At 43.0% G+C, this 10,826-nt stretch overlaps 1 protein-coding gene across 2 annotated transcripts in view; it reads right to left on the bottom strand.

The window, feature by feature from the left end:
• Positions 1–1,124: 1,124 nt before the first annotated feature.
• PEPD (peptidase D) overlaps positions 1,125–10,826 on the bottom strand; it is a 220,681-nt gene continuing 210,979 nt past the window's right edge. For both annotated transcript variants that reach the window (XM_065416423.1, XM_065416424.1), the window contains 2 exons: positions 10,363–10,554; positions 1,125–1,798 (listed from right to left, as the gene is read on the bottom strand). In XM_065416423.1, coding sequence (XP_065272495.1) covers positions 1,652–1,798; positions 10,363–10,554 — 339 coding nt within the window. In that variant the 3' untranslated portion in view covers positions 1,125–1,651. The remainder of the gene's footprint in view (positions 1,799–10,362; positions 10,555–10,826) is intronic.

The raw sequence follows: 10,826 nt of genomic DNA, 5'->3' as shown, positions 1-10,826 counted from the left end.
CCCCTGCCCTGAGCCCCCAACCCCATCCTGAGCCCCGTCACACTCCACACCCCTCCCACTCCTCACCCCCACACTCATGGCCCTGCATGTAATTTCCCCACCCAGATGTGGCCCTCGGGCCAAAATGTTTGCGCACCCCTGCTCTAACACAAGGAATAATCTGGGCCCAGAAGTCTGGGAGTTGTATCAGTGAAATTGAGCACTTGATGGTTATATGATGATGCTGGGAAAGTTCTGAAGAGTATCAACAATAGGTGCTACCATTACTGGAGCTAACATCTGTACAAATGGAGTTTCTGAACAGATTAAGGTTATTGGGATTAATGATTTGGTTTTTAAGATTTTGCAATATACTTTGGACCTAACCCCCCTTTTTGGGCTAAAATAAATATTTAACGCGTTGTTTATTCAACAGAAGAATTGTTTTGGTGACGCTTTGTAGTCAGACTACATGTAAGGTCACTACCCAGATGAGCAGACAGTCTAAACTGTGTTTTAGTGTATTCACAAAACAAGGAAACATGATCTGGATTTATTTGTTATTTGTAATTAATGCCATTCTGTCATTGCGAGAAATGTACTTATTCCTTGCAGGCAATCTCATAAATATTCATGTACTGTATGGTAAGGAAATGTTCCTCTAGAAAATGCATATCTTGCATGCAGGGAAACTCAGTTTATAATCATCATCATTACACATTTATAGAGCATCAAAGCATTTTTTAAATGGATCCTTTACTATTATCAGATAGCTTTGAAAATCCCACCTGTTCTATAGGGTGTAATCCATTGCATAACACTGAATTCCTGTATCATAAGACACTCTCTTTATGCTGTTCAGGTGGAATTTTTAAGACCCCAGATCTGTAAACCGTGGTACCCTACATTTTAAAGGACAGAGACAGAAACCGACATCTCTCCCTGCTTCTCTGAGCGAAGGGGATGTGGCCTGTGTATGAAAGTTCAGTGCCCTCAGTATGTGGGGGATAAAACCTAGTTAATGAAGTGCCTGAATTTCCAGTGCACACAATGGGTAGAAAGCTCAGATAAAGATACAGTCATGGGAGACGGACATAATGGGAGACGGAAAAAGTGATCTACACAAAGTTATGAACAACTTTCAGGGAGGATTTTTATTAGACATTTAATTCTGTCCATTCCATCAATATCAAGAAAAATGTAGGTGTGGCACTTTTTCAGCCACTCCCAATTAACAAAAAGACTTGGTAATAGTTGTGATATACGTTTCCAAAATAGGATTTCTAAGAATTTTCTTATGATTACAGGCAACATTCAGATAATAGAGCTGTTATTTTAAAAAAATCACTGCTATCAAAATGCAGATCTGATTGGAAAGATACAGATGAGCAGAGATTTTAAAGCTTTATAATTTCAGCTGTTCATACTGTAATTAATTTTTCAGTTGGCACTTAGTAATATAAATTGTTGATTGCAAGCATAAAGACTTAGAGCTACCTAATTGTATAGTGCTGAATCCTTCTAACTTCACTTCTAATAAAGTAATCATTCCAGCTAATGACTTGCCTGATTCCATTTGCTGTGCAGAACTGATGCATTTTATTTTATAAGCAGTAGTGTAAAATCAGAATGATGGCTGGTTAGCGGAAGGCAGCAACCACTGGGGAGTTTACTACTTTTGGCTGGCCAAGGAGTCAAATGACTTGGTGCTGCCTTGGGCTTCTGCCATGAAAGCCTCTATTTCTTCCACAGTACGTGGGACACACGTTAGTAGCTCCATTCCATTGGCTGCCACTGCAATGTCATCCTCAATTCGGACCTGTTACAGAGAACACAGAGTTACCAGTATATCCTAGTGTGTTGCGAGAGGCACACTAGTAAGCAATGGCAATCGGAGTGTAAAGTGCACGTTCAACCCAGCTTGGTTTAGATGAACAAGGCTTTGTGAGCACCAGAACTTCCCACTGCTAGGAGAGAGGCACAGAAGTCCATTAGGGTGGAAATTGCCCCTTTGCAGGTGCCCATGCTAGTCTCTCAGGTTCACTTAAACTCCACTTAAAGCCAGCAGGCAAAGGGAGGGAGTGTATCTGCACTTGGTGTGCCAGGTGCCAGCTAGGGTGGACTGTGGGAGGGACGAGGAAGAGGCCTTATATGTATCAAAGAAACCCAAACCCTCAGGCACAGGGGGCAGCAAGGGAACCAGGCAACCCTTTCCCCGGTTCCTCTGGCACTTCTCCAACACACAACCCATTTACTCTAACTATGCTGGGGACAGATTTGCCCCTGAGTATGGTGCCATTCAAATGCTGACCCATTTGTATCCAGAGCAGCCATGTTGCTGTGCTGGATCTAGTTGTCTTTTTCATTTTACATCACGTTGTCTTTTTTTTTTAAAGTATAATTAGCTCCACAATAAATTACACGTACCTGACACTGTTACTCCCAAACCACCTAACCACTGAACTTTGACCTGACAAAGTCTTACAGCGGCTTTTACTCCAACATTACTTTTAAAAACACGATCATTTACACGTTACGGTTAGGTAAGAAAGTAGCAGGGTTTTTTTCTTAGCATTTCCAGCTCTTGTTCTGCTAAAATGAAAAGCTTGTACCATTTTCTACGGAGCTTTAATTTCCCATATCTCTTTTTACCAGGAAATATGCCTACCCAGTCATTCCTGTTATCTTATCAGAAAAATGCTAGTAAGTCACTCAGCTGCAATAAAAGCAATTTTAGTAAGGTGTCAATCCAAGAGAACACAAACCATGGTGACTCCCACCTTACAGTGGCTTTAATGGTTTCTGACCTCTTGACATTTTAAACTAAAAATAAAGCTGGTTAACATTTGTACTTCTGCTTGCAAAATAATCCATTTGTTCAAACAAAATGAGTCATCTAGACGTATTAAACCGTTTAATGATTCTTTGCCAGATTATTTCTTTTACATGGTATCAAGTAAAATGTATTATAAAGCAGAATTAAATAAACTGTTGAGTTCACACAGCTGTAAAATGAAAGGCTGCGAATCTCCTCTCTTTTCTCTGTGTTTTCTGAAAAGCGCGCATTTGGAACTGCAGAAGGGAAGTAGATGACATGGCATGAGCAAGTGCATGCATCTGAGAGAGATTTTTATTTTATTCTTCTTGAACTCCCCAGTGGATCAGAAGAATAAAACGCAAGCAAAAGAATCCTAAACTTTGCCATGTCATCTTTGAAGAAGCTGTCTGGTCAAGGAGACTAGGATTGGGTGATGGTAAGACTGGGAACCAGTGAAGGAAATGGGAGGGGGACTTGGAGCCAGTTGCCGGGGTGGAGAGGGTAGAACTGGGACTGACTGAACACAAAGACTTGGACAAAGAATCAGGGTGGGGGGAGGAGAGACTGAGCTAGGATGAGGTGCCAGGGAGGAAGACTAGGTCTGGGAGCCCGTAGTGGGAGAGAGAGATTGGATGGGAAGCCAGGCTAGGCAAGGAGATTGGGACAAGAAGCCTGAGGAGTGGAGACTGGGACTGGGTAGACAAGGAGAATGAGATAGGGACAAGGAACCAGGACTGGGACCACAAGGGCAGGTTTGAGGGGACAGGGCAAAACAGGTCAAGTTTGGCCCCCCTCTTTTTTTTTTGGAGGGGGGAGGGAGAGAAAACAGGCAGAAGAGCTTATATGTACTAGAGAACACTCCCCTCCAGAACCTGGAATAGAACCTGAGATTCCTGAGTCTCACCATTCCTCTGCTGTCCGCAAATATCAGTGAAATCTACTGGCAAAGTGTGTGTTTCATCCCACTTCATGGTCCACACAGAGGAAGACAACCTACTACTACAATCAGTTACTTTATTGGCTCATGTGGCAGAGGTCGAGTGGTGGATCTAAAGGTTGCAATGCTACTGACGACCCATGTGGGTTTCAATATGCTGCCACAGGATGGAATTTGGTTTTTTAGTTTTCTTTTTTAAAAACCTAGGAAATTATACACATACACACACACTTTGTTGAGGACATTAAGATTGCAAAATCAAACACCCAAAAATTAGTTGCTTGTGCAACCTTAATTCAGCTTCCTTGTCACATGTACAGTAAATTGCAGGTGACTGGCTTTTAGCTACAAGTCTAGCTTTTGGATACATTGTACAACATATCCTCTAGGCATCTTTGGGTTTTTATACACAAAATGACTTGTTTCAGAAATATTTCTGGAGAGGCAAAGTGACCAGTAATGTAGGCATTGTTCTTCAAACACCACTCTCCTATCAAGTGTGGTGGCATGACCTATTTAGATAGATAAGATTGCACAATTGTGTAACTCCAGCAGCAGACCTTCACAGGGTTGACTCAATGGACCAAATCCTGCCCGCAGCAGCAGTCTCATGGGTAAAGCCAAGGACACGATGTGGGTTAAATAGTTTTCATCAGCTAAATATGTAACCAGCCTAATACACTGTTTTCCAGACTCACTAATATAGTGAGGTGCTCTGGGCTGGAAGTCCTGTGTTGTCTGCCAAGTGAAGGGTGCTGTTGCACACATCTAGTTCTTTTTGCTATGATATGTTAAAGCTTCTGAGGGTCTAAAAACACAGTTCTGATTCACATATACAGTTAAACAAACAGTACAGGTTAACATTATGTCAGACCCCAGACATGGTTAGAAAAGTCACATGGGATACAGCTGCTGGGAGTCCCACCTCTGAAACGATGGAAAAATATGGCCCATAGAAGCTACTATGCAAATTAAATTAGCATATACACTGCAGTCAGATTAAAGGAACTGGGTGTCTGCCTTGAGAAGTCGGAGATGGAGAAGGAGATGGACAGAGGTAAGGGGAGGGATTCTGATGCCTTCCACTGACACACACCAGCATATTTGTTATTTTTAAGGTTACAAGTTTATCACACAAGAAATGTGTATGTTTACACCAAATGGCAACAGAGCACTGAGTAGTCTGCAGTAGTTATTTATTTCTTATAGATAGTACAGTCTAGTATAAAATCCTACCTGCTGAAAATCCAGATTAAAACTGGCACATTACTACATTCCAGCATTACTACAGAGTGACACTTCCTCATGATCTCAACCTGACCAGTCTCCCCCTTCCTGCACACAGCATGTTCTCATTTCAGCCACACTTTCTATCAATGGTCCATTCATAGTTTATAGACAGTTAATAAATTAGTAGCTATTTGAATAAAGGGTTAGTCAATTATTAGAGTCCATCACATAAATTGGTTTAGAATGGTTTTAGAGAAAACTGTACATTTCATCATAGCTAACAACTTTTCTATGCAAAACTTTTATAAACATGTTTTTCGGACACTATTAAACTTGCCTGATGTGAAATATTAAGAAGCAGACAAGCATGTTTGTGATTATGAGTCACTTTTCAATCACTACTAGTAATCGGTTTCATTCTGTAACATCCATTTATCACAAACACAGGAAGTGAGCTCAGCCTTATGTAAATTAAAAGTAAGTATAACTACTACTACATTGCTCTGTGAATCAAATAAAAAAGCAATTCAATGCCCCTATTTAGGTGTAAAAAGGAAATGTTTCTGCCTTTTAATTGCGCTTAATGTTTATTTCTGAATTAAACAAACACTGACATTTTGAAAAATAATACCATAACATTAGCATGTTTTCAAGGTCATGGAATATGTAAAGCCATTTACTTTTAAATGAGAACAATTTGCAAATCTAAGCAGGATTTTTAAATTTATTTCCATTTAAAATTCAGTTGTGATTCAGTGTTTTTACAGACAGACACACAGAGTTTACACATGTTAATTTGGTTGCTACCTCAATGAACAACTAATGCTATGGGGCAATATGGAGCCTGAGCAGAGACTGAGCATAATAGGTCAAAATCAGATTGGCTGGTTTTGCTGGGTTTTAGAGAAAACATCACATCAACAGCCTAGATCAGTAATCAGCTTATGAGAAATGGAAATCTCAAACCCCAATACATGTGAAAGATAAGCTCAGAGGGTACTGTTTAGAGCTAGGGTAGTCAGCCTTCCACTTTCCCTTGGGGAAACCAGCCACTTCTCCTGCACGATAAATAAAACTACAAGGGACTTTCTAAATTGGACAATCATTTGTATTATGGAAGCATCTAGAGGACCCAGATGAGACCGGTGCCATGTTGTATTATACACTGTACAAATATATGATAAGACACAGTCCTTGCCCCACATAGCTTACAATCTAAATAGACAGGACAAAAGACATGAGAAAGAAAAATCATCTTAATTTTACAGGTGGGAAACTAAGGCACAAAGAGATAAAGTGACTTGCCTAAGATCACACTAGAAGTCTGTGGCAGAACAAGGAATTGAACCCAGGTTTGCTGAGTCCCAGTCTAGTATTTTACACAAAAGACCATCCTTACTCTCCAAACTGGCACAATTAATAATATAGACTTTAACTTCTTGACTACCTCCAGGAAAACAGTGATGCAAATAAATCCATTTTTGACCCCAAATCAAATTGTTAAGTCTGAGCACATTAGTTGTACCCATAAAGTGTGCACGAACCTGTCACACACACGGGTCATTTGGACACCTATGTATAGGACTTGCATATGTGCACAAGTTTTGCAGGTGCAGTTTAGGCAGCTAGAGCCGGATTAACCTTTTGTGGGCCCGGCGCCAAACATATCTGTGGGCCCCCATGGAGGCAATGGAGCATGGCGCGGGGAGGTCAGTCCCCGGAGCAAGGGGCCAGCCAGAGGCAATGGGGCATGGCATGGCAGGGGCGGCCCCGCCCAGCGCGAGGGCACTATTTACAAACCGGCAGTTGCCAGATGCACAGTGGCCCACCCGGCCCTGTGCTGCCAGCGTGCCCCTTCCCCTCGGGGGGCAGGCCCTTGCCAGATCACACAGCCCCTCCCCCCCGCCCAACACCCCCTGACTCCCAATGGCCAGAGGCCCCCCGGACCCACTATTCCCAGCGCCCCCCCAGACCCACCTAGAAATGCACAGTGCCCTACACAACACCACCCTCCACAGAACCCCCACTCCCTAGTGCCCCAACACACACAGAACTTCCCTGCCCCTTCACAGCCCAGCGCCCCCCCAGACCAACTCCCCCACGCCCTGCCTCCCGGCCGCATTCACCAGCCTTGCTGGGAGGCGACTGTGTCTGCCAGGCTGAGCCGTCAGCGCAGCCAGGGCTCGTCCCACGGCCGGAAATCGCTCTTGCCCCTCGGGAGTGGCGCGATCAGCCAGGCCAGGACCTGCCCCGGCCAGGGTCCCTCAAGACACACTTGCCTGGAGGGGCCCAGCAAAGCCCTCCACACACACACCTGGGGCCCCACAGGTGGTGGGAAGCAGAGACTGCCCAGAGCTAGAGGTGCACTGGGGTCTGGCCAGGGGGCTGAGAGGAGCAGGGGGTGTGGCCAGGGGGCAGAGAGGAGCCCTCGGCCAGCTGGTGGGCAGGCTGAGAGGAGCAAGTGGTGGGCGGGGGGAGCCAGCGGCGTCTCAGGGCGCAGTGCAAGCAGGGCAGGCCAGGGCCCCTCCATGGAGCCACTGTAAACCCGGCACTGGGCACCCACGTTGGAGCTCTGTGTTGTCTCTTCTTACTTTCTCCTGGAGCTTTACTTGTATTCTGCTTCCTCTCTTTGGCCAGTTCTAAGCATTAGTGAAGAAAAGACTAACGAAGGCTCAGTTTCTCTACTGATTGGGATGGGCAGGGATGAGAGAGAGGTTGTTCCTGCCTGGGAGACAAGAATTCCCAGTGGTAGGTCCTCTCCTATGGAAATTGCTCCTGCCAGAAATATGTCTGAGCCTTCAATTGACCACATTTAGAATGTGATGAAGCATGCATGAGAGCTGTTCAACAGTTTCACTACCTAAAATCTCCCACAGAAAACAGTGCTGGGTCCTGAACAGTTTTGAAAGTCTGGCCACTTATTTACGTGCTCACTGCAGGTTCTGGAATCTCCTGTCTCTTACTGGCTAAGTTACGCATTGCAGTATTAAATTAGGGAATTTGATTCCTTTTTTGGGATAGGTTTTTTGCTATTCAATTTAAGTCTTGTAAAGTAAAGCCAGACGCTATAGTGATGAACCTCATATATTATCATCAATTATTAGTACTGCAGACAACTTTCTGAGATCTTTTTAGTTTGTAGAGGATAATTCTCCTGAAATGTGTTTGGAAGAGGTATTAACTCAGCCTGTATAAATGGAAATAAACTAGAATGCAGTTACTAAGAACTAAGTAACATTCACTGGGGAGTATCTTTCATCTCCCAGGAATCATGTTAAGAGTTAGAATTAGAAGGATTGTCAAGGTATTTTTATTGTATTACTTTTAAACTCTGCTGTAAAATTTAGATGTATTTCAGTTTTAGAACTTATTTCAATTTTTTTTCCTGGACAGAATTAAGCTACCTGTGTTTGTTTTGTTATTTTAAATAATAAATGAGGATTGGAAACTGAGGCTGGGGCTCAATCCTTTCCTGTGCACCAATCCCCTTGGCAAATTCAGAGGCCCAATCCAGTTCTTCTTAGATGGAAACAGCAGTCATCATTAAGGGAGATAAAGCAAAAATTAGGGAAGGGATTGGATTTTGGGGGCTCATGGAACCCCCTGGAGGGAAACATTTACAGTTCAACACATGAAGAGTGAGTTAGTTGGACAACAACTTAGAAATGCTGGGCTCGTGGATACAAACAAAAAATGGACTGTTCTACTCCAAACACACACAATGGGAGTCCATGTATCCCCCCACATGCTCTGTCCTGCAGAGTTAAAACGCAAACATGTATTCCTCCTTTGGGGTGTTTGCACCAATACAGTGAATAATGGGGGTTTTGGTTGAATATTTCCAAGATAAGAGAGCCAGGATTCAATCCAATTACTAAATGGTTCCCAAAGTCTGTTCTTGGGATAAGTAACAAAAACACAGCCTACTTTTATGGTGGTGTTTAACTGGGAAAGGGCGTCTACAGTGTCCCTTTAAAACAGGTTTAAGGGTCAAATACAGTATGACACGCTCAAAGTTAGAAAATGCAGAGTTAAACATGACGCACTCCTTTCATTCATCAGGATCATGACTGGCTGGCAAGTACTGACAAAAGAAATAACAAGGTAAGATAACATCCCAAATTACACACCAGAGGGTAAAGTCCCACATCGTGTGATAAGATTATATACTTTGGATATAGTACTTTTAAAGCCAGTTGTATAGTAGATTGGATGACTCAGAGGATTGGTAATGGAATATGGAACCTTTTGTTTCTAGGTTGGCGGTTCAAAGCCAGCTCAGATCAACAGTGGTGAAGCTGTTACTAGCAGATGATTGTTTGGTGGATTATGATAAATTAGGGTTACAGACAATTCCTAAATCACCACCACAATTGCCACTAAGTGTTATCCTTGCTGAGAGTCTCAGCAGACAAGCCAAGGAGTGCCGGCTGAACTAAAAGCCTCTCCAACAATTAAGGGATATACTGACAAGGGGAAGCTTCAATTCCTACTGCCTGTGTTGTTTCTTGACTGTGGAAGAACATAGGATTTAGTCTTCAGAGTGTCAATCTGACACCTTTCAAAAATGCTAATTTTGCTAACGAGAAACGTATCTGAAGGCATCTAACTGGTTAAACGTTCTAGAGTGAATTTAGTGACGTGAGAACTGTCACAGACAGCATGATGGGAATGAGTCCCTCTGCTTATTCACATATACACCAGCCACTAGGATGTAAATGATAATTTGGGGTCATTAGTGGTGCAAGACTCATACTCCATACCCTCTATTCTGAGACAGCCATCCTCCTCCATGCACAATCTGCCAGGTAGGCCTTGCAATATGGAGCCTGAGCAGCCAAGGTCAAATTTACACGCTCATGAAAACCCTGAACTTCCCTATATAGAACCTCACCATTCTTGGTGCACAGGTTTCATGACAACTATAATCCTGCTCAAAGGGTTTTTTCAGTTCTTTACTAACGCCACGCTGGATTAAGGAACACAAGGCTTTCCTTCCACAGCAGGAGAAGTGAACACTTCTCTTTGTGTTGCTGGTTTGAGGAGAAACTAAGTCAGCAATATGAACCTTGGTATCTTGTTTCATAATATACAAGTTTCTTTGCCTTGCCCTGTAGACATGCCATTTATTTAACATGCAGCCTGTTAGTGATGGAGGAGAGTACTTTTATCAGTGAAGAAAATGGACCTCCAGTTAATCTGAGGTGAATGAGTTAAAGAACGAATTTAGAAAGCACGCAGTTGGGCTGAGGGACTCAACTGACAAAGTGTCCTCTACAGAAGTAGTTTCCTTCATAATGTATTACATTTTCTAGAACAAATTTCTTCCTGCACATGCATGAAAAGACAAAGCAGAAAATCTGCCAGAACCATTATCTAACCCAGTGAAGTTACTCACCCCACCAAATCTTCGAAAACGCTGCAGGACTTCATTATTGATGAAACAAGACTGTGAAGGATCATTGAGTGCTTGGTCCAACAGGCGGTCAATAAAGTAAATGCCTGGTTCCACGGTCAGCACCATGCCTTCCTTAAGAATGCGGGCAGTTCTCAAACTTTTGAGGCCTGGAAGGTCAATGCGGTCAACTCCCTAGGAAAGAAGCATTTGTTTTAAATGACAGAAAAATAAATCCACAGTTAGCCTTTTATTATAACTCTTCTGTGTTGAGTCCTCTCAGGACATATGAAAACCCAGAAAGGCTAGAAATGGAGTTGGAAGCGGAGGACTGAAATAACACAATAAAGCAGCGAGTCTACAACAGTTCTCATCTTGAGTGACTTCACAACAGCAGTCCATTTGGAACTAGATTTTTTCAGATTCAGACTTTCAGGCAGCATGGTGCTGACTGATTTTACTGAAAA

The sequence above is a fragment of the Emys orbicularis genome, chromosome 14 (genome assembly GCF_028017835.1).
Source record: "Emys orbicularis isolate rEmyOrb1 chromosome 14, rEmyOrb1.hap1, whole genome shotgun sequence".
In the NCBI taxonomy this organism is placed as follows: Eukaryota; Metazoa; Chordata; order Testudines; family Emydidae; genus Emys; species Emys orbicularis.
This window is presented reverse-complemented; position numbering and strand designations above follow the sequence as displayed.